This window comes from Thamnophis elegans, chromosome 5 (genome assembly GCF_009769535.1).
Source record: "Thamnophis elegans isolate rThaEle1 chromosome 5, rThaEle1.pri, whole genome shotgun sequence".
In the NCBI taxonomy this organism is placed as follows: Eukaryota; Metazoa; Chordata; class Lepidosauria; order Squamata; family Colubridae; genus Thamnophis; species Thamnophis elegans.
The window spans coordinates 48,204,171-48,229,404 of record NC_045545.1 but is presented as its reverse complement, the minus strand read 5'-3'; the positions used below and the strand labels follow the sequence as shown (position 1 = coordinate 48,229,404).

At 38.6% G+C, this 25,234-nt stretch overlaps 1 protein-coding gene and 1 long non-coding RNA gene across 2 annotated transcripts in view; one reads left to right on the top strand and one right to left on the bottom strand.

Moving 5' to 3' along the window:
* Nucleotides 1-25,234, bottom strand: part of ITPR3 (inositol 1,4,5-trisphosphate receptor type 3) — a 141,492-nt gene that overhangs the window by 92,830 nt on the left and 23,428 nt on the right. Inside the window, 2 exon segments of the mRNA XM_032217856.1 lie at nt 5,386-5,507; nt 18,638-18,708. Coding sequence (XP_032073747.1) covers nt 5,386-5,507; nt 18,638-18,708 — 193 coding nt within the window.
* LOC116508988 lies at nt 368-24,927 on the top strand. Its single transcript, XR_004255451.1, has 3 exons — nt 368-435; nt 23,489-23,627; nt 24,077-24,927. It is a non-coding gene; the product is annotated as an uncharacterized LOC116508988 (long non-coding RNA).

Genomic DNA, 25,234 nt, shown 5'->3' with positions numbered 1-25,234 from the left:
AACCGCAGCAGAACCAGTGCAACAAAAGTAACAAGAGACTTTCATTTAAGTCAGTGCCCATTAAGCAATACAGAACTGGTGCTGGGGGATTTCTGAGCCAATCCAGAAGGAAATAGAAACCTTGTGAGACATGAAGAAATCGCCATTAGCCATGAGTCAGGCACTTCAAAACCAGTGGCATAAAACAATCTTCCAGGTTGGCCTTTAAACCACAAAACCATCCTGGCAGAAGTTCTTTTTTAAGGTTGCTTCACTGGTAATCCAAAGCTCTTTTTAAAACCGGCTACCAAGCCTTTTTTTTTTCAACTAAATAGTAATGTTGGCAAACAATGGATTAATATTTGACTGGATTTTTCAGTCTGGCAAATGAAAGCAGATCACGCACAGCTTGGGGCAGAAATTCGTTTCAGAGAAATAAGGGCGGCAAAAGGAATGGTAAGAAAAATAAGCAAATAAACCCTGAGGTTATAAGGCTTGGAGAGAGAACAGGATGTATGGGAAGGAGCAGATAGTGAAACGGACCTTAGTACACAACAGTAAAGGATCAGAAACACAACTAATGTCTCAGGAGTGGCCTAATGTTTACTCTTTTCTATAGTTCAGCCTAATTTTATTTTTAAGGGTTTCGCTTCCTGTGGTTCATAAATATAATTAAAAATAAACACAGATTAAATTCAGTATTTCTTATACTTCATTTTCCTTTTGCTTGCAAGTGTCTAGCTCATGAAAATGTTTCGTGAAATCTCAGAAACCAGAAATCTAAAATAATTAGATGTCCATTACCTAGGGATGGGCCTGCAGCTTTTCACTCAGCATTACTAGTAGAAGCACATTAAATGCATGTCAAGTGGTATTTACTGTAGACATTTCACTAATTATAGGAACAATTAGTGAACAATAAAGCAGGGAAGCCAAGAATTCAATATAACCAAACTCGGTCTGTTTCTCATCTTGTCCTCAAAGCATTCCTAAACCAGAATGTATTACTTGTCTTCCAGGGCAGAAAAGACCCGGGTAGGGTATTACATGGAGCATGTGCAAAATGGAAAAGAAAAACCTGTGATGAACTCATAACAGAAGCTCAGGAAAAGGGTCCTTTTCTTAGCATTCGAAAGCACAAAGTAGAATAGTTGTCAAGAGACCAATTCTGTGATAATGCCAATGGAACTTAGCAAACATGTCCCTATGATGCTTGATAACGTATGGTTGGTCAACTACTTCATCCATAGCACCAAAATGAAATTCAGATGCCTTCCTTAACCCAAGACCTTTCAAAAATGTTCATCTTCGTGCCACCAAATTTGGGGAGTCTAGAGATCAAATTGTCTAGAGATACATCCAATTGAAACCAGTGAGAGTTATTTCTGAGTAAATATGCACTAGTCAACATTTTAAGACTACCTCTGATGGTTCCAGTCTCAAAGGTTTCAACATACTTTAGTTTTTCCATTCTTTTATTCATTTGTTTTATTCTATTTTCCATTATTTATTTTTGGAAATTTATTTTCTCTGATTGAAAAGCAGTAGTCAGCCTAATTTGAAAAGGGAGAAAAATGTTTTCTGATGCTTCGTCAAATGCTCCTGTGAAATTCCAGTTCCATACTAAGGCATAGTGCTAATTTTTCTGTCAGATTTTTTTTTTTTGGATATGCATTTTTTCTCTTTCTTATGATGAAGCACATGATGGCATATGCATGTGCTAAATACAATAGGTTAAGTAAGAAAAGACACTTTACATTATGACCTTAATAGTTTTTCCTTCCCAAGGAAATAATTATCATTATATTTCCAATATTTGCATATTAATGTGTGCCCTTTCAATGCAATTGGTGCTTTTGTTATATTGAATATATTAATTAATATATTACCTGCATTGCAAAAGGTGCTCTGACAAAAATACAGAAAAAAGAGAGGCAAGTGAATTTTACTATAAACTATTGAACAAAGATAGGAAATGCAAGCATTTGCTTAGTCAAGACAGCATTCATTCCACAAGCATAAATTAGTTATTTTGAATCAGATTAGGGCTGCAAGGGACCTTAGAGGTCTTCTAGTCCAGCCCCCTGCTCAAGCAGGGGATCCTATACCAGTGCTGGTACCAAATCCTGCCCGGAGCACCAGGTACTGTTCCAGTATGGTGCCCCGGAGGGCCCACCTGCCCTCCTGAGCTCCTTACCTGTCCTTTAAAGCCTTTGATGCTTCCGCCGAGCAGCTGGAGCATCACAGAGGCTTGCAGAGGTATCGCTGGCAGGTATGACACATGCGCGTGCCGCACGCGTGTGCTGCATGCATCCGTATGGGCGACGCCGGGCCCGTTCCAACTGTACCAGTTGGAATGGGATTCGGAACCCACCACTGGCACACGCAGGAACTTCAGAAACCAGAAGAGAAGTTCCCCGGCGCACATTGAGCTTCTGGTTTCAAGCATGTGCACCAGGGAACTGATCTTCTGGTTTCTGGCACTCCCATGCATGCAAAGACATATGCACCAGAATCAAGAAAAGCAATGGATGATAACTGGCATGCCCGGAGAGATGGCTCTGCATGCCACTTCCAGCACGCATGCCATAGGTTCGCCATCATGGTCCTATACCATTTCAGACAAGTGATTGTCCAGTCCCTTCTTAAAAACCTCCAGTGATGGAGCACCTACAATGATTGAAGGCAGTGGTTATTTATCCTCACTATTAGGAAGTTTCTCCTTAATTCCAGGTTGCTTCTCTCCTTAGTTTTCATCCACTGTTTCTTGTCCCGGCCTCTGGTGCTTTGGAAAATAAGTTGACCCCCTCCTCTTTGTGGCAGCCTCTCAAATACTGGAACACTGCTATCATGTTCCCCCTAGTCCTTCTTTTCCCTAGAATAGCCAAACCCAAATCCTGCAACTGTTCTTCATATGTTTTTGTCTGCAGCCTTTTAATCATCTTAGTTGCTCTTCTCTGCACTTTTTCCAAAGTCTCAACATCTTTTTTGTAATGTGATGACCAAAACTGAATGCAGTATTCCAGGTGTGGTCTTACTAAGGCTTTATAAAGTGATACTAATACGTGATTTTGATTCTATGTCTCTGTTTATACAACCAAGGATTGTATTAGCTGTTTTGGCTGCCGTCGCACACTGCTGACTCATGTTTAAGTGATCGTCCACTAAAACTCCAAGGTCCTTCTCACATTTACCATTTTTGAGCCAGGTTTCGCCTATTAGAAAGCCTGGGTTTCTAAAAAGAACCCCTGTGGCTCTGGAAATGAATTTGTGTACTTTTAGTTCGCGTTCATTCAGTCAAGAATATATAACAGGAAATGTGGCATTATACACTAAAGATTTTCCTCCGCCTCCTTCTTTCCAATCCAGTGCCTTAAAAGCAAACTAGCACATTGAAATAGAACACTCTCTTCCACTTCACACAGAGGAAAAACTCCACCGACTAAATGTTTATGTGTGAAAGACACAGGAAGAGTAGAGCAAACAATCATAAATCAATCCTCACCAACCTTGCAGATATGTGGAGCTGCATTCCAAAACTCCTGACCATGATTGGTTGGGAAAGATTGCCCTAGATAAGAAGCCTGTGCTCGGGGAGTTGGCTTAGATTTGCTTTGCTTCTAATCATGGAGGTGACATAATTTTCTTCACTGGGACAAAGAGGAGATATGATTTGCCTTGATCAAACATTTTATTTCACCTTGAGCCTTCTCCACTCTTTCTCTCGAACGTTTCCTGTTAGCCTCCTTCATCACTTATAAAAATCAGATGAAGTTTCTGTACAGAGGTCTCTCCCAACAATAGCTGGCTAGAAATCTTTCACTGCCGCAGAGGCTCCTCTCAGCACTCTACAGGAAATTGTGGAGGTGTTCCAACAGAGTGAAGCTTATGTATTCACTATTTTCCACTCTTAAAACCAAAGAATCCTTGAATTTACCCTAGTAGGGTACTCCACTTTAATCTTGCTAGAGTAAGACTCGGGGCAATTTAGCAAACCACTGTGGATGCATAAGGAACTTTCCATTTAACTGAAACTTAAAAGATACACATGCAAGAGATACAGGATGCTTCTAACCACCAATGTTGCATACCAACAAATATTTAGCAGCAAATAGCTAGATTAGAAAGACTAAAGCATAAATAAATTTAGGCTCACAAGGGAGCTCACAAAAGAAAAGGAAAAAAGAGCTTTTTTCGCTATGTCAATAGTAAAAGGAAGAAAAATGAATGTTTGGAAGAAAAATGAATGATTGGGCCCGCCCGTTAGAAGATAGTGGTATAGTAACAGACGACAGGGGAAAACTCGATATTTCCTATCTTGCATTCATCTTTTCTGAAAAGGAAACTGTCTTCAAGGGGACCTAAGCAGAACAATTGCTCTTTGAGAGACTGGCAACCTCAAGGAAATAAAAAGATGGTTAGGTAGGCTTTAGCTATTATGACCAACTTTAAATCTTCAAGAACTTGTAGATATCATTTCAGATACTCTTGTTCTGAAATTTGAGAAAGCACAAGGATTAAGCACAGTTCTAGAGGACTAGAGAAGGGTAATTACTGTTCCTCTGTACAAAAAGTGGTAGAAAGAAGACCCAAATAACTACAGACCTGACAACTTGACAAAGAAGCAAGGCAAGATTCAGAGAAAAGATTATTAAGTAATCAATTTATAGGTATATAAAAAGAATGTATTGCTTGACTGGAACCAGCATTGGGCTATCAAGAAAGAATAATGCCAAACCAAGTGATTTTTTAAAAAAATTACCTGGCCTTGTGACGGACAAGGTGTAGCTTTACTTCAATAAAATATTTTACAAAGTCTCCTTTAATATTCTACTACATCAGATAGCAAAATCTGAACTACTGATGATGACTAAATGGTTGACCATTTATATAAAATAAGCACAAATGAATGTCTCTAACTCAAGCAAGGAAAGTTCTGAATAGCAGGCCACTGAGTGCAATTTTAAGGCTTCTGTTCAATATATTGGTAAAATAGGATCATAAAATGTATAGACAACACATAGTAGGAAAATAAGGTATTATGATTCAGAATGATCTTGACCAAGTGGAATAACAGGAGAAGCCATCAAAATATAGGTCAACAAGGGTAGAGGTAAAATCCATTATTTGGGTAAGAGAAATGGACTGCAATACATGAAAAAAGGACCTTAATGTCTTTGCGGATCACAAGGTAATCACAGTGGAAGTGGCAAATAAGCAACTGCAATTCTAGGCTATATCAATAGCAGTACATTGTCCTGTCTCTTGTTCTGTGTTGGTCAGATTGTGCCTAAAACATGGTGTCCAGTTCAGGGAAGCACACTTTAGCAAAGACGAAGGAGAGGAACCATTTGTTTGATCAAAATAAACATGACTATTAGAAGATGGTTTGGGAGCCTACCATACCTGAAGTTTCTGCAATAGTACTACATCAGCTATTTTGTCCTTGTCCTGCTTTGTTTGCTTGGCTTTCCAGTATTGCTTTTGAGCAGAATAGCGGTTCATGGGACATACTCTGAAGAGACAATCTGCAATGAGAAGAAGCCAAGGAATTAGAAAGTGATTGTTCTAATACCATAATTTATTTCATGTTTATTACTAAGTTGTACTATGCCCTTATATGAATAAAGATACCATTCTTATAAGATTGGTATAATTGGTTGCCGGTTGTTTTCCAGGTGTGATTCAAGGTATTAATTATGACCTTTAAAGCACTCCATGGCTTAGGCCCAGGATACCTGCAAGACCACCTACTGCCACCAGTAGCATCCCACCGTCCAGTGCGATCCCACAGAGTTGGCCTCCTCAGGGTGCCGTCGGCCAGACAGTGTCGGGTAGCGACCCCCCAGGGGGAGAGCCTTCTCTGTGGAAGCGCCTTCCCTCTGGAATGAGCTGCCCCCGGAGCTTCGCATAATCCCCAACCTCCGGTCCTTCCGACATGCCCTAAAAAGTTGGCTTTTCCAGCAAGCCAGCCTGGCCTGAATAGAATAAAATATAGGATTAATTTGGTTGTTAATTTTGATTTAATTTTTAATTTTTTATTGTAAATATCAATTGGGGGTTTTTTGGATACTTTATTTAATGTCCCTTTTAATTTTTGTAATATGTGTTTTCTTTTATGTTGTATGCCGCCCTGAGTCCTTGGGAGAAGGGCAGCATATAAATCCAATGAACCTAAAAAAAAACCTAAACCTAACTTAACCATACCAATCTTATACATATGATACAAATCTAGAAATAAAACCCTATATAGGAGAAAAAGCCTTTAAAAATGTAAATACAACCACCAAAGTTAGTTGAGTTTCCCCACTCAAGTGCAAAACAGCTATGTGAGAATACAAATTATCTAAGAACTGGGCATACATTGTCACAGCAGATGGCACAACTAGCAAGACATTTTTGAACTTAGAAAACTGAGCACAGTCAAACTGACAGGTAGTCTTAGGACCATAGTTGGAGGTGAAACTTTCATTGGTAAGTGATGCGGTCATTAGATAAATTGTGCCCAATTTTATGACCTTTCATTGTGGTCATTACGTGAATCATGTGATTGTTACGTAAATCCAGCTTCCCTGCCATTTACTTTGCTTGTTCGAAAGCCATGGGAAATTTGCAAATATTGATCACATGACTTTCAGATACTATATCCATCATAAATATATTCTGGTTGCCAAGCACCCGAATTCTTATCATCTGATCAGAAGGACACTGCAATGGCCATTAAGTGCAAGGGCTGGTTGCAAGTCACTTTTTCAGCACGACTGTCACTTTGAACGGTAGCAATGGTTGTAAGTCTAGGACTACATGTAGTTAATAATTAGATGGGAGACTATAATACTCTTAAGTTAGATCAGTGTTTCTCAACCTTGGTGACTTTAAGTCCTGTGGACTTCAACTCCCAGAATTCCCCAGCCAGCTGGCTGGGGGATTCTGAGAGTCGAAGTCCACAGGACTTAAAGTCGCCAAGGTTGAGAAACACTGGGTTAGATGGAAACCGTGTGTGTGTGTGTGTGTGTGTGTGTGTGTACACAAAATAGAAGAAGGCAATGAAAAATTACTTTGTATTGTTGCTAAGATAACTATACTGGCAGATCTGCGTAGTCACCTGGAGCTGAACATAACTCAAAACAACAGCTTTTATGTATGTTTATGTATATACAATGTGTGTGTGAGAGGACATTTATGACATTTGTCACTGAGCAGATAATCATAAATGCCAACTCATCTATAGCTTATACTGTTTATAAGAAAACAGATTCTCATACAACTGTGGACCAATTTTCAATGACATTGCACCCATAGCTGTCAGGCAATGACAAATGGTAGAATCCTTCTAATATGAAGTTAGACTAATTCTTCCATACCTTTTCCCTGACATGAAATACATATCAGAAATACAGAAGATAGATAAAATTGCTATTGAAATGTCAGCCTGCATTTATTTGGGAGGAAGGGAAACAAATGCAGCACATGCCTACAAAATATACCGGTACCTTCTTCATACTGTCCATTACAGAGTGATACATTACAGCAGTGAAAGTGCCAGATCTATGCTTGGGGTTCAGAAAATAATTTTGCAGAGCCAGCTCTCCCATGTATGCATGCATTCCAGAGCTGACAAGATTGAATCCTATTTTAATACTGGCAACAAGGCACTTCCTCTAACAGATGGGAGAGGAACTTAAGGGATTGCAGGCAGGCCACTTGATTAGCCACAGTATGGCCAACTGATACCATCACTTCCCTATCCTCTTTCCACCCTTTTATCTCATGATCTTGAATCCTTTCTTGACAAGTCTTGTTGTTTTTTCTTCTTCCTCCTAAGCAAGGTCCCAATGCCTCTTCACCAGAAAACAGAAATGTGAATGCTAGGGTATACTGTATATCAGGAAAAATGGACCCCATGCAATTCTTCTTCATCTTCGTACCAAAAGAGAAACTTCAATGCCCCCACTGCCAAAAATGCCATCAACACATTTGCAGACAGCTGTAAAACTCGGCCAAGAAAATTTCTCTTCTACCTTAAAAAAAAATGTTTCATCTCCCGTGAAAGGAAGAATATATTCATACATTAGAGAAAAGGAAGGCTCAAATATTTTTCAGGAGACTATCTTTAAATGAAGGGGACCCCATATTTTTCAGGAGACTATCTTTAAATGGGGGGACCCCATATTTTCCAGAGGCAATGGCTATCCTGCTTGAGGAAGAGTTGAAAAAAACCTTGTCACTAATACAAAACATGGACCTAGTCAGTGGTGGAATTTTAAAAATTTTACTACCAGTTCTGTGGGCGTGGCTTGGTGGGCGTGACAGGAAAAGGATATTGTAAAATCTCCATTCCCTCCCCACTCCAGGGAAAGTTACTGCAAAATCCCCATTTCCTCCCGATCCGCTGGGACTCGGGAGGCAGAGAATAAATGCGGGCGGGGCCAGTCAGAGGTGGTATTTACCAGTTCTCTGAACTACTCAAAATTTCTGCTACTGGTTTTCCAGAACTGCTCGGAACCTGCTGAATATCACCTCTGGACCTAATGAAGTATAGTTTCAGTGAATTTTGACTACTGTATTCTCCCACACATCTCTGGTCAACATGATTATACAGTATTGCTTATTCAATTAGAAAGATATTAAGATATTAACTTTTTTTCCTCTTTGAAAAATACCTTGCTGTTTTTTCAAAAGTTCCCTGTTTCCTGGGAAAGAATGCTTGAAGGTGGGGCAAAGCACTTTTCAAACAGAACCATGTAGAAAGAACAAGAAGTAACAGCCCCTGCACATTTTTAAGTGAGACAACGCCATGGAGAAAAAACTTTAGACTCAACCCTGCCCAGAGTTGAATCAAATTTCGTAGCGTTCCGCATCTACATACAACTTGTGAAAATCACTGAGCCATACAGCAACTCAGCACTAATTCCAGTCAGCTTTGGAAAGCTTGTTCTCAAGAAGATGAGATCAAAGCTCTTGATGTCACTCATTGCAATCCAGACACTTCTGATACAAAAAGAAAATCATTTCCAGTCTTGGATCGCATCCCAAACTGCTGGCAAGCACGTAATCAATTATTTATCTAGAGGAGGAATAATAAGCCGCCAAAAAACAGCTCTCACTGGTTCTGGAGGGGAGCCATTTTTACATCTTGTTTCACAAGATTCTTTGTCCTGTGGGAAAGCCCCATGGCACGTAAGCCCTGGATCATTATACCCTTGCAGAAAAAGTTCTTAGCCAGTTCTTTGTCTCTGTGGTAGAACCCAGGTTCACTTCTGCTAGCAACATAGATCTGGTCAAACTATGTTTCCAAATTACTTCATGCTGACAGAACATATTCAAATACAATTAAATATTCATTTCCCAAATCCCTCAATACTGAAAACCAGATGCCGGGGAGAAGAAAATAATATTAGGCTTCTCCTAAAGAAGTTTATTAGATCATTAAGTTAAAGTAAAGCATAAAAAAGAGTCCTGCCAATGGAGGTAAATATATGAGTTTCCTACTTAATGAAACTAGAGAATAGATTGATTGGGCTTTGATAAAGCTACATCCCTCCTCAATATCTCCCAAGGCAATAACTTAGAGATCCCATATCATGTATCCATTGTTAATAAGGATCAGTGTATATTTTGCACTTTTCTCTACTTTCCTCCTGTAGTTACCTGAAAGCAAATTGGATGCCTAGCTCCCTCTATTTCCAATTTGCTCAAAATCAGACAAAAGGAAGAAAATAGTTTCTAAACAAAATGTATAGAATTCATAGTAGAAACCTTTATTTAAACCTCAATTTAAATATAGAAACAAAGAAGAAAGGAAACAGAAGGTAATTAAAAAGTCCACAAAGAACATAAGGTTACGGAGATTGAGTGCTGTTTAATTCAATGGTCCTCCCACTTTTTTCCTAAGCCAAAAATACTGAAGGAATATGTGTGGGCATTTTCATGAGCATCATTTATAGGGTTAAGTTCTAGCTGTGATTCATTGACTTTGTATTTTGGTCCTTCCCTGAGGGCTGAAAAACAAGGCAAGACAGAAGTATGAATACTTTACTAAAAGAATGTCATCCTCCCATTGTTGATTCTGCTAGATACTGCTGAGATTCTGGGTGGAGTTTATGAACAAAACTGATCATGGAATCCATTGTCTTCTTATACCATTATACATATATAACAATATAAGGCATGCAACAATGGGGAAGGGTGTTTGCCATTCTGCTCTGCAATAAAATTGTTTGTTCAGTTCACAACCAACCATTAAAATACCCATTTAGCAAAGAACAGGACTTGAACACTATCCTTGTTTTCTTCCAACATGTTCAAACATAAGGCTCTGCCATATTGAAAAAGCCGTGGGGAAAGTTAAGAGTGAGAGGGAACAGGAACTTGCCAGCTTTTGTTGTCCTGGCCAAGTTCAGATACTTTATAACTGAAATCTATTTTTCCTCACTGGTTTCAGCAGTTGCTGCAAGAGATATGAGCTCTTGCATGTGTACATCGTAAAAGCGTATTTCATTCAAGACGTCTGCTTCTCTAGAAATATGCAATCAGTTCTCACCCAGAAGCTGTGATTAGGCTGTATATTTTGCAATAAAAAGTTATAAGAATGTACGTCACCCTAAGACGTATTTCCATGAGTCACAATGTACATGTTTAAAAATAAAGGCTTTGATGAACCTAGTTGGGGTTTCAAGCTATCAGCTGCCTTAGAAGAGGAAGACATTTCTGTGTCAGAAATGCCAGGATCTAAACTAAACTACTCCTTAACATTGTCATAAAATACTAATATTAGTCGATACCTACTTCGTTGGTCAGCTCTCATAAAATACATAAAGCATGTTCTCAGCTAGATTCATCCCAAACCTAATGCTTCCCAAGACCATGTGAAGTGAGGAGAAGGTTAAAGTAAATGTCGAATTGTATTCTTAAATGGCCCACAATAGGTGTCCTCATTTTGGGTACAGCTGCTAAATAGAAAAAAAGAGTATTTTTAAGTGAAACTGATTGTTCCAAGTATTTAAACCTAAGAATCTCCAATGGGTATAACTAAATAGGCCTCCAATAAATCCCCAAATCTGCAATTATGTTCTACTGATTTTAATATCTCCATCCTAAAGTTTCAGTGTTTGGTGACTTACCGGTAATCTATACCCAAAAAAAAATTCTGTGTGGAGAACATACCTCTTATTTCTTCCTCATTCAGGTAGCTTTTAATAAAATGATGTTTTCTAAGTTAGAAGGATCATCATTTCCTTTTTAATGCAATGCTATTTTAATTAGTTTGACTGTAATAATCTAAAATTATTTCCACTGAATCTGACAATTTCAAGAAGAGAAAAAGCACTTGAGCCTTAATGCATTGATTTCAGAGTCAATTTGCTAAATCAGGGGCCCCAATGCCCAGTCCATGGACCGGCACTGGTCTGCAGAAACAAGTGGAGCCCCATCTGCGGGAGGCAGGCAGCATGTGAAACCACCCCATCTCCAGTCTGCAGAAAAACTTCTCTCCATGGAATCGGTCCCTGGTACCCAAAAGGTTGGAGGTCGCTGCGCTAAATCCAAGAGTGGTAAAGCTTAAAAATCTGCAGATATATCCTAATGTTGCTAGCCTTCTATAATTGCAATATTAATTCTGTTTCAAAAACCTACACTATAGCTAATGTCATATATCCATGCAGAAAAGTTGGAAGCACCTAAAAAATTTCAATTCCAACATCTGGGTTTTTTTTTCTACTATGATTTTTTGTGTATGTTCCCAACAAGGAAGAAACAAGAGAGGATGTAAAGACATACCTAGGGGAATAAGGCAGACATACATACATATAAAAATAGGATGACCCCTTCTTCCTGCCAACTGCAGGACTGCCTTGCTTTCCACATCAAATGCAAAAAAGAAAAATGTTTTTAATTTCACAAATCATTTACAGCTTTAGAACTACATTCGAAAACAAATGGACGGATCTAGATCAAATGATAACAGAAAAAAAATTCAACAGTGTAGTGTTTGTTACATCCTGCTTGAACCTGCAATTAGTTGGAAGATATTTTCATTCCACCAGATTTATCTACAGTGTTTCAGAATGCATACCTCCCTTGGAATAGATACTATCTCTCCTTTTTGAACAATAGGTCACAATACATGTGTTTCAAAAGAATTTAGGTTATGCTTTTTTTCCCCCGCCATTTTCTTTTTCAGGCTTTCCTTTTTCCTAAAATGTAGAATTCTATTTAACAGAGAAAGAATGCAAATAATAGGGAAACCATAGCAGAAAGAAAGCTGATACTGATAGAATTAATTTTCAATGTACTACAGATACATTAATTGTAAATTAATTTAAACAGGAGTTTGGAAAACGTATTTAAACTGTCCTAGAAGGAAGATACATGTGCGATTTCTATACTTCAGAAGCTGCAGAGTGCAAGAGCACAAAGAACACAGCACAGCAATCATAAGCATGCAACTACATTCAACTGCATTAAAAAGAAGATATATAAATCCCCATTTAAGAAACTAATACCTAAATCGTTACCATTACCATAGTTTGGTAGCCTTTAGATGTACTGGGACCAGGGGTGGGTTTCAACCGGTTCGCGGCGGTCCCCACGAACCGGTTGGTCGGCGAACCCGGAAGTAAGTAACTTCCGGGAACGGTGAAGGGCCCACCCACCCACCCGCGCTCCTTACTGGTCTTTGAAGGCTTCTGCGCTTCCACGCAGGCGCAGGGCACATACAGCACCTGGGTGATTCTCCGCGAGCAGCTGGATGGCACATACAGCGCCTGCGCGATTCTCCACGAGCAGCTGGAGCATCACGTAGGCGCTAAGACGCATGTGTGAACTGCGCCGTGCACAAGGATGCCGCCGGCCCCGTTCCAACCGAACCGGTTGGAACGGGATTAGCAACCCACCACTGACTGGGACCATATTTCCCAGAATTTGCCAGTCATTCTGTTACTGGCCAAGAACAGTATATGAAGGCTATAATGAAATCTAGGTTCTAAACTAGATTTAATAGTAATTATAATATTACAAAGGCATTCCTAAAAACGTGAGAGGAGGGAAAAGAACAGGAACAAGAATTTTCGAAGCACAGGTACTACAGGACAGGACCATTGTTAGTAAACAGGCAAATCCTTTCCATGCTGAATGGTTGAAAAAGCTTTCTGTAAAGTTTAGAAGAGAATTTCACTTGGGGGAGGATGCCAGTACAGAGAGAAAATTGAATTACCACACTGAGACACAGAAGAACTAGAAAATAGGGCTTTTAGGAAAAGAAGTGCAGAGATTCAGCTTGTTTGTGGTTGTGTGGTTGGTTTGGCCATTAACACACTCTTTTACAGGCCAAGTGTTGCCCTACCCTTCTGGTGACTCATCCCACTTTCCCTTTGGATCAAGACACAAGGCAGCCAATAGCTAAAGACAGACTTCAGATTCAGCGACTCTGAATGGGAAATCATTACCAAATATTGAGTCAAGGAAGGGGTAGCGAAATAGTGTGCCAAATGGGAGTAGTCCAGACTAAGGCAGCTGCCTCAAGCTTGTTTGCTTAAAGGATCTCTAATCTCCTGTTCCTCCTCCATACCAGGCTATTTTCTACAGAAAAGCAAATGCTTTTGTATGAAAGACAAGTATTGTCTCCAGTAGTATTTTTTGTGTTCATAAGATTGTTGTTATGGAGGCCTCGCCCTCACCAAACTCCTCAAAGCTCCCCGCTAGGCCCAATGTTCCTTAAACTTTAAAAAGGATACAGGCATTCCTCAATTTACAACAGTCCATTTAGTAACCATTCAAAGTTAGAACGACCCTGAAGGAAGTGATTTATGACCATTTTTCACACTTACAATTGTGATGGTCACATGGTCAAAATTCAGACTCTTGGCAACTGACTCTTATGACTTTTGCAGTGTCTTGGGATCATGTGATCACCTTTTGTGACCTTACAACAAAGTCAATGGGGAAGCCAGATTCACTTAACAACCATGCTACTAACTTAACAACTGGCAGAGATTCACTTAACAACTGTGGCAAGAAAGGTCATAAAATGGGGCAAAATTCATTTAATAAACATTTCGCTTAACAAGAGAATTTTTGGGCACAATTGGGGTTGTAAGTCAAGGACTACCTGTATAAAGTGGTGAACTGCTTACTGTGGGGGAATTTGCTTTTAATTCTTTGGAATATCATCCCCCCCCAGATATTAGAATGCCCCCCTGGAATGCGCTGAAGACCTGGTTCTGCCAGTGGGCCTGGGGAACCCAGAGCAAGATGAAGCCCATTAAATGGCTTGTGTGAGATGTTGTCACCGTAGCAGGGGGTGGGGGTGATTTTATTAAATTAATTTATTATATGACTCTTATTAATTTGAATTGTTTTAGATGAGGTTCTATATTCTGTAAGCCACCCTGAGTCACCATGTGCGAATAGGCAGCAATATAAGTTTCCTAAATAAATAAACTTTCAAAGCAAACTGACAGCAAAAACATTATAATATGTAAGCTGCCTCGTTAAAAAATTAACTATGTTAAGTTGCTCTAATTTTTGAAACTGCATTGCTTTCTTTCTTTTTTAGAAACAGCTGGAAATAGAATGATTCCATATGAGGCACTGAGAAATCCTATTATTTCAGTAATTCCTGTCCCCAAACCAAAATCCTTTTATAACATTTACTCACAATTAAATCCCATTCACCAATGTCGCCTTCTCTGTTAATTAAAATTTCCTCCATGTATATTCAGTCTGTTGCTCTTCTTCATATTCAGCACCATTGAAGGAATTACCTCTTAATTTGCTAAATTTGTATTCCCTGAGAAAAGGGGAAAGGTTTTTTTCCCCGCCTTTTCTAGTCAAAGAGCACTAAATAAACAAGCTTGACTAAGTAAGATATAATTTATTGCTAATCAGAGGCAGGAGCAGAACAAATGACAAAACGATATCATTTTGCTGAGATACAAATAGTCCTTTCATCATTTTCTCCAAAGTATCAAAAGGATCCTGAGTTTCTGTTATGAATTCTGTTATGAAACTGAATTTCAGTTATGGAAGTTGTGGAATGGCCTAGACTGGAATAATTCTGGATCTTTATCCCACCACCTATAATGTCACCCAGTTCCTTGGGTGTATTTGCTGATCTTCTAATCCATCCTGAGATTACTAAAGTCCACAAATATACTATTAGTAGACATTTAGTTTTCTCAAAAGGTAATATGGCAAAATTTAGGCAGATGTAGGCACATTTGCAAAATGCTAATTCCATTTATAATTTTGAAACATGCATTTGAAAGACAGGAACTTAGTGAAAAAGTCTGTTGAAGCCTCATAAACAATTAGGATGGATAAAAGAACATATGGATGGAGACTAAGCCCTACAACAAAATTTTGATGGCAAGTTATTGACTTATTTCATCAGAGATAGGTACGTTTATATAATATGGGAACCTTTTATGGACTTTTTTGCTGAAACTGGACAGAACTGTCACTGATTTTTGGATTTGCAGGTTAAAAATACGTTGGAATGTGGGAAGAAGCGATATATGTAGCATAATTTCAAATGTAGAGGAGAGCTACCAGGGTTGTAGGTATCCATTGTAAAGAAGATAAGAAGTTGCTTCTTTTAACATACTTTTCTTTTTGTCTTTTTTCTTTTATTTCTTGCACTTCCTATTTTTCTTTTAATTTCTTTTTCTTCTATTTCCTCTTTCTCTCTTCCATTTTATTTAGTGTTAGTTTTTATTACTGTTAAAAAATGTCAATGAAAATCATTTTAAAAAGAAGAGTGTGCATAGAACAGTCAACAATGGCATCCTTCTAAGAGAATTCTTGCAAAGCTTCAGTCGGCCATGATTTATAATATGGATGTCCAACCTTATGGCTGGCTTTGGCTGCATTTAGTGAACAGGATTGATCTTGGGTCTATGTTTGATGGCCTCCAGAGGAACACCTGAAGAATAATCAGTTACTGAATTTCAGTTATGGAAGTTGTGGAATGGCCTAGACTGGAATAATTCTGGATCTTTATCCCACCACCTATAATGTCACCCAGTTCCTTGGACGTAAGGTGGGGCAGGAGCTGGTTCTCTTTGCTCCTGCTATGAAGGACTTCTGGTTTTCTTCAGTATCATTACAGCCCACAAATGCAGGGACCTGCCAACCTAAGCCTTGTTACAGTGTTGGAGCACAGAAAATGCAGCAGTTTCCCCAGTGAAAGAAGGAAACAGTAATTTTCTCACCAAGTATCTATAAAGCTGCCTTCCCAAACCCTATTCCCTTCAGATATGATTGGTACAGGAATGTTCAAAAATGGCTGTCTTTTCAGTTAGAGACTTTTTCACTGATTTATTCTCTAAGGCAGGGGTCCCCAAACTTGGCAACTTTAAGACTTATGGAATTCAACTCCCAGAATTTCTGGGAGTTGAAATCCACAAGTCTTAAAGTTGCCAAGTTTGAAGAACTCTGCTCTAAAGGCCTTCCAGACTCATGTTCTCAAACCACCAGGAAGTCAAGGATTCCAGTCCATCAAGGCAATTCACCGGCTCTAATTATCTACCTTGGCAGCAGTACAATTTACTAATGCTGAGTCTTTTCAGTGAAATATTTCTCTTTGGCATTTGCCACAAACTGTAATGTTATTTAGTACACTGGAACAGTGGATCTGTTCTATCCTAAAATTCTATCAGGCTTTAAAGACTCAGAAGGCCTGTCTACTGTAATCCTTATTTTGTTCATTTTTTTTCCCTCTTTCAAATTATATATTGTTCTTGGGTGGGGCTTCCTCCCACTACGTGTTAGCAACTAGCAGGAGGTGGTTCTGATTTTATTGGCAGCTTGTAAGTCAAAATAACAAAATAGCCCTTCTGTTTAAGCAAGCACTGTGAGCTGTTGAGAGGGAAGGGAAGAGGGATAAAAACACAATGTGCAGCCTTGACAGGAACTGTCAAAGAATGATGAAACAATTTGGGAAGGGGGTTAATATGTGGCCAAATTTCCCCTAACTCCCTGAGCAGATTTAGAGATGTTGATTCAGCCACACCTAAATGTCTTTTCCTAATGACTTTCTGTAGAAATATCCATTATAAAGTGAGGAGACACTCCATCAAGAGTCTTGAGGGAATGTTCCTTGAACAGATAAAACTTCTCAGTATGCATTCAACATTTCATTCCCACCTTTAATCAAGCTCCCAATTTTAATATATTACCAATAGGTTATCAGAGTTATCGTCTGACATATACGTAGCTTTGCAACCAAATCATTCTCTTTAAGTTACCTGATTATTGCCACTATGCCTGCTATTTTTACTCTGTTTGTATTTTGTAAATTACCAGAGGATTGCACAGAAAGTATTCGGTGTAGTACAATGGCTGTAAGCAAACTCACATAACTGTTCTATTGCATTGCTTTGGCACTGACCTGAATGATTGGTCTGCTATCTGAAACAGGATAGGAAAGTTGTATTGCAAAAGTGAAGCCTAAAGGAGGTTGTGATATAAAGTTGGTAGCCTTCCTTTCCACACCAGAACAAGCATGTGGATGATATTAAATCTATTATATCTCAAGAGCAGCATGTCTCGACCCAAGCCTATTCTTCATCATAGAGTTTATTCTACCCTACTCTAGAAAACTATTTCCATTTAACTGGAAGCAATTACAAAATACCCTAACAACTTGAACAGAAGCTGTGGTTGTATACTTTAAGATAAGATGTAGAAGAATCAAGATTTAAAGGGTTGGGCCTGCAGTGATGTCCTCAGTTTGAGCCCAGGACTGCCCTATTGGAAGTCAAATGACAATATTTGACCTAGAATACACTGTAAATATGATGAATTCTACTAAATCCTGAGTGTGTCTTCTTATGTCTATTTTCACTTATTGATCTACATTTATGCTTTGCTTTTCAAGTCCGAAAGCATTTCCCAGTCAGCTAATATTAGATACAAAACTGCATAGAGAGAAATGATAATCAGTCTCTCAAAGTCCTACTAAGCCAAAAAAAATCTTCAATAGCCTAATCACCTGAGTTTGAACAAGTGTGTTGCCCGCATTCTGCCTAATTATTCCAACTTATCAAAAAGCACACCCAAATGACCTGAGGGATTTACCTCAGTAGAGTATTTTTAAAATTAGTTCCAAGCTTGGATTATTAGCCTGACACTCATTATTTTAACCAGACAAAACTGGAATTTAGGATTGTTTCTTGTCTTAAGCATCTGCGTTCTTTGAAGTGCAATAAGCTACTGCCTCAGGCTAGATTAATTTTGCCATAGCCTCAGGCAGTATGACCTACCCAACCTTGGCTGATTTTGGAAATCTAAGCAAGCAAGTATTTGGATGGGTGACTACCAAGAAGTACCAGAGTTATATACTAGACTGAAAAGGTTTTTTTAAAAAGAAAACCCTGAAAATTGCAAAGGCAAACCCCCTACATCTTGTTGTCACAAAGTCATCAGGGGTGCAGTATGAGACTTTCTTGCTCAAATGTAAGACAGAAACTAATACTGGACTGTTTAAACAGAAATTATAACCTGAAACACATAATAGCTTGTTATATGCAATTCTTTTCTGTAGGATAGATACATTAACATCAATGAAGTTAGCCTGACATTATTGGTATCTGGATTAACAAACTACTTTGTCTATGTAGAAACAAAGACTCTAAAATGTTTATCAAACATTTCTTACCTCGAAACTTCTTAGGTGGATTATCCAGATCTCCAGCTGCAGGTTCCACCACGCAGCGGTCATCCACCAGTCTGCAAAATAAACAAGAGAAAAATAAGTCGTTTTTAAGGTTGTTTTGTATGCCACCCAGAGTTGTGCTACATGTGAAGGACAGCCATATAACTATCATAAAGAAAAAAGAAAAAAAGCAAATTGGTTTTGATTTAGACAGGTAATTTGTAATTTTACTAATCAGTCTGTTTTATCATTTATCATTTTATCATTTTATCACTTTATTTAACACTGTGGGGTCTAGTTAATGTTCTGCATTTATTAAGAGTAAGAAAATAATTTAACTTGGCAATGTAAATTTTTAAAACTAGTCTCAGACTTTGGAATTTAAGAGAATCATATTTTGGGATATTATGCAGTCAGACATTTAGTAATAAGGTTCAACCAGTGCAGAAATATCAACAAACACAAATGGAAAAACTTGTGGTTTTCAACAGTAAACAGAAATGTCCCAACAGACGTTTTTCTATTAAGAAACATTCAGGACAAATGTTTGTTTAAACTAAACTGTAGTCAATATCAATTCTTCACATTTTTGCCCCCATGCTTTAAAAAATTTCCTTTTTATAAAGCTTTAAAATAATTAATTCTACAGCTAAATGTAATTAGTTGTTATTTAGCATGAGATTCTAAAATAGATAACTAATGGAAAGACATTTTGTGCTGCAATTTAAAATGATTTCAGGGGCAATGTTAAGGTTCTTAATAAGCTGATTTGTAATTTTAAACATCTGGAGTTTGACCATTCCATACTCTTGAGTCACTTAAAGACTGCATATTGAGTACACCATCTTTCTGGCACCAAGTACATTCAAAGGAAAGTCATTCTTACTGTCAACCAACATTTCTAAAACTTTATAAGAATCACAACTGGTTTGTTTATTTGCTTCATACTGTAAACCAATTAACAATTAATCTGTGACATCTACTAAGGATAGATCCATACTGGTGGGCTATGCGGACTTTAAAATTTCTCATTCCCATCTATAGCTTGTTTCATACATTTCACAAATCACAAAATGGCTTGTTCTTAATTTAATGTTTTATTAAATTTATTTATTTATGTATTTATTCATCATATTTAAGAACCACCCATCTCCCTCACAGAGGGACTCTGTGAGATATACAATCAAATATGCTGTGCAAAATTACAATATCGTGCAAAAGTTCATTTATTTCAGTAATGCAACTTAAAAGGTGAAACTAATATATGAGATAGACTCATTACATGCAAAGCAAGATAGTTCAAGCTGTGATGTGTCATAATTGTGATGATTATGGCTTATAGCTCATGAAAACTCTAAATCCACAATCTCAGAAAATTAGTATATTACATGCAATCAATTAAAACAAGAATTGTACATAAAACAATATCGGATTTCTGAAAAGTATAAGCATGCATATGTACTCAGTACTTGGTTTGGGCCCCTTTTGCAGCAATTACTGCCTCAATGCGGTGTGGCATGGAAGCTATCAGCCTGTGGCACCGCCGAGGTGTTATGGAAGACCAGGATGCTTCAACAGCGGCCTTCAGCTCTTCTGCATTTTTCGGTCTCATGTCTCTCATCTTTCTCTTGGCAATGCCCCATAGATTCTCTTTGCTGGCCAATCAAGCACAGTAATCCCACGGTCATTGAACCAGGTTTTGGTGCTTTTGGCAGTGTGGGCAGGTGCCAAGTCCTACTGGAAAATGAAGTCAGCATCCCCATAAAGTTCATCTGTGGAAAGAAGCATGAAGTGCTTCAAAATCTCCTGCTAGATGGTTGCGTTGACCCTTGACTTAATGAAGCATAGTGAACCAACACCAGCAGATGACATGGCTCCCCAAATCAACACAGGCTGTGGAAACTTCTCACTGGACTTCAAGCATCTTGCAGTGTGTGCCTCTCCATTCTTCCTCCATACTCTGGTTTCCAAATGAGCTGCAAAAGTTGCTCTCATCAGAAAAGGGGACTTTGGACCACTGAGCAACAGACCAGGTCTGTTTTTCTTTAGCCTAGGTAAGACACTTCTGACATTGATTGTTGTTCAGGAGCAGCTTGTCAAGAGGAATACGACATTTGAAGCTCATGTCCAGGATCCGTCTGTGTGTGGTGGCTCTTGATGCACTGACTCCAGCCTCAGTCCACTCCTTGTGAAAGTTCCCAACACTTTTGAATGGCCTTTTCCTGACAGTCTTCTCCAGGCTGCGGTCATCCCTGCTGCTTGTGCACCTTTTTCTTCCACACTTTTCCCTTCCACATAACTTTCTATTAATGTGATTTGATACAGCACTTTGGGAACATCCAACTTCTTTTGCAATTACCTTTTGAGACTTTCCCTCCTTATGGAAAGGAGTCAATGATGGTTTTCTGCACAACTGTCAGGTCAGCAGTCTTTCCTATGATTGTGATTCCTATTGAACCAGACTGAGAGACCATTTAAAGGCTCAGGAACCATTTGCAAGTGTTGTGGCTTAATTAGCTGATTAGCGCGGGGCACTTTGATCTTAGAATATTGCACCTTTTCACAATATTCTAATTTTCTGAGATTGTGGATTTGGGGTTTTCATGAGCTGTAAGCCATAATCATCACAATTATGACAAATCACGGCTTGAATTATCTTGCTTTGCATGTAATGAATCTATCTCATATATTAGTTTCACCTTTTAAGTTGCATTACTGAAATAAATGAACTTTTGCATGATAATTCTAATTTTTTGAATTTCACATGTAAAGCACACTTAAACTTTGTATGCTTATGTGAATCTTAACTGTATTTTCATATAACATTTCCTCTATTGTTTAGTAGAGTAAGAGAAAACAGCATGATTTTACAATCTCTCCTCCATTTTTAGGTAAGTATGCATCAGAGAAGGATAATACATATCAGGGGTGGGTTTCAACCGGTTCGCGGTGGTCCCTGCGAACCGGTTGGTCGGCGAACCCGGAAGTAAGTAACTTCCAGGAACGGTGACTGGCCCACCCGCCCGCGTTCCTTACCCGGTTTTGACGAGTTCTGCACTTCCACGCATGCGCAGGACGCATACAGCACCTGCGCGATCCTCCAGGAGCAGCTGGAGCATCGCACAGACGCTAGTACGCATGCGTGCACCGCGCGCGTGCACAAGGATGCTGCCGGCTCCGTTCCAACCGAACCGGTTGGAACGGGGCGAGAAACCCACCCCTGATACATATACTAGATTAGGAACAAATTTGTATACAGGTACAGGTCCTTGACTTACAACCATAATTGAGCCCAACATTTCTGTTGCTAGGTGAAACATTTGTTAAGTGAATATTGCCCAATTTTATGAACTTTCTTGCCACAATTGTTAAGTGAATCAATACAGCTGTTAAGTCAATAACATGATTGTTAAGTGAATCTGACTTCCCCATTGACTGTGCTTGACAGAAGGTCGCAAAAGGGAATCACATGACCCTGGGACATTGCAACTGTCATAAATATGAGTCAGTTGCCAAGCTTCTAAATTTTTATCATGTGACCATGGGGATGCCGCAATGGTTGTAAATGCGAAAAATGGTCATAAGTCATTTTTTCAGTATTGTTTTAACTTTGAAATGTCACTAAATGAATTGTTGTAAGTTGAGGACTCCCTGTATCTATTTGCCATCACCTAGTGGTTAGTCAGTTTTGTTTGAAAGCTGAGTATGGGAGATCTGGACTCAATAGGCAAAGTTCAAAATGTTCTTTTTCTATAATTTAAAATATGAAATAATTAAAATACCAACACTGTATTAACTGTTTGCAGCTCTATGCAAGACATGATTCAACTAAGACCGTAATCTGGTCCTTCTCTTACTAAATTATGATGGAGGTCAGAATCTATGAGCTCATCTGGAAGTAACTGATACACAAATAAATATTGCAACTTTAAATCTACAACCAGGGGTGGGCTGCTGGGGGTTCGCAGGAGTTTGGGAGAACCGCTAGCTAAGATTCTGTGCAGTTCAGAGAACCACCAAATCCCACTCCTGGCTGGACCTGCCCACCATGCCCAGAAGTCCCCACACGGCCCTTGTGGGTGGATGCAGGTAAGTGCAGGACACATGCAGAGGTTTGGGGATGGTAAAAAATGGGCCTACCAGAAGTTTGGAAAGGCCAGAAACTGGCCCTTGAGAGAGCCTGGGGAGGCCGTTTTTTGCCCTCCCAGGGTCTCAAAGAAAGCCTCCAGAGCCCGGGGAGGGCAAGAACACCTGCCACACACACTGTGGCGCAAGAGGCTGACTAGGCCACACCCACCATGGCCACACTCACCCAGCAACCAGGCAGAGAACCCCTTGCTAAAATTTTTAAAGCCCACCCCTGAGTACAAATAAACGGAAGAACATGAATTAAAAATGAAATGAAAACAAATAAAGAAAATGTAATATATATTGTGTTTATGAATTAAATAAAAAGGCAAGAGTTTTAAAAGGCTCCATTGCCACTAGCTGTCTCGTGAAAACAATTCTTACAGAGAGAAGAAAGGAGGTGAGAATCTGTCTCTGAAATTCCCTCATCCCACTTCATATCCAGTGACATTGCCATGCTTTGCGTTGCAAGGAGGATCCCAGAATTTTGAAGGCTCTTTTTTTAAAAAAAAGTTAGGGGTGTGTTTATGTGTGTTTATTTAAAATTAGTAACGTTGCTTGTAAGCTGCTTTGGTTAGATCAGTATCTTGAAAAGCAAGATGTAAAGGAGAGTAATCAATCAAATTAAGAGTGACATCCCATTATTTTCATTGTCATTTGCAGCTTTGCATTGCTAAATACAGCAACCACTATATAAACTCTGGGGAGTTTTTTATTTTTTTAAAGGTGTTTGAGAGAACAGACTGAAGAAACTCAAGGCAGGGAAATCAAGACATAGAGCACAGAACTTGTATGTGAAAACAGATGTTTCCTCTGAAATGTGTGAGTTGGACTACAGATGAACATGATTTTTTTAAATTTTATAGTAAGTACTTATGTCAATTTTTTAAAATGTATATATTGCAGGATTAACTCTATAATGTTGCCTCAGAATTAATAATCATGCTAATTTTTAAAAAAGAAAAGAATGGAAATAATGCAATAAACGGAACAGCTCCAAAACAAATAGCCATATTTGTTTGAAAGTCTTCTTCCTTAATCCTTTATTTTTTTAAAAAAAAAAGTTGGAAAAAATACATATCAATAATTCATTGTTACAAATCAGGATAGAGCTTTCCCAGTGTTTTTCATTTAGTCAAAACCCCAACTCCACCCAATTCTTGATAATTCAAAATACTAGGGGTACAGCCAAGACAGCATTAGTTACAATAACTCTTCTTTATGACAGATTTCAAATATGATAAGTTCCTTAATGATGAGCCTCATAAAAGAATATCTTGAATTTACTATATGTTTTTTTTCTCTCCATTTCAGAGATTCCCATAAAAGAACTCAAGAAGATTCTGGATGTAAATATTTTGAGTTGCTTCATACTCAGTCAGGTAGACACAGTCAACAGCCCACAATCTTCAGCATTTCACTGTATTTCAAGGTGTTGATTCTGGAACCTTTTTCATGCAATCAGTGAATTCTGATGTTGTGTTATGATCCCTTCCATATGTTTTGATTCACACTTCATATTAAGTCATTCTTTTCTAAACAAGTGTGCGATTTTAAAAAGAATGACTTAACATTCTTATAATGCTTACAACACCAAGCTACAATATCTGGGTTCACATTTTACATTAATCCATAAATAAATCATATTGTAGCTTAGATCAGAGTGTGAATCCAGACTTTAATTTATCTAGGTCATTAAGTTTCCAACCTATGGTTCATAATATATACACATAATATGGTTCATAAGCTTCCTAACAGACAGGAAGCAGCAGGTGAAGCTAGGCAAAATCACATCAGATATCTGTACAATTAGCACAAGATCCTCCCCCCCTCCCCAAGGCTGTGTGCACTCTCCAATTCTCTTCTCTCTATACACCAATGACTGCATCTCAAAAGATCCCTTTGTTAAAATACTGAAGTTTCCAGATGATACAACAATGATTGGTCTCTTTCGAGACAACGACGAATCTGCATACAGACAGGAGGTTGAACAACTAGCCTTGTAGTACAACCAGAACAATTTTGAACTCAAAACCATAGAAATGGTGGTAGATTTTAGGAGAAACCCTCCTACATTACCACCACTTACAATACTAGAAAATAAAATATCAACAGTAGAGACCTACAAGTTTCTAGGTTCTATCATATCTCAAGACTTAAAATGAACATCTAACATCAAAAATTTCATCAAAAAAGCACAACAAAGAATGTTCTTTCTGCGTCAACTCAGAAAGCTCAAACTGCCCAAAGAGCTGCTGATTCTGTTCTACAGACGAATTATTGAGTCTATCATCTGTACCTCTATAACTGCCTGGCTTGGCTTTGCAACCAAACAAGACTTCAAAGGACAATTAGGACTGCAGAAAAAACAATTGCTACCAACCTGCCTTCCATTGAGGACCTATATACTACATGAGTCAAAACAGGGCTGTGAAAATATTTACAGACCCCTCACATCCTCGACATAAATTG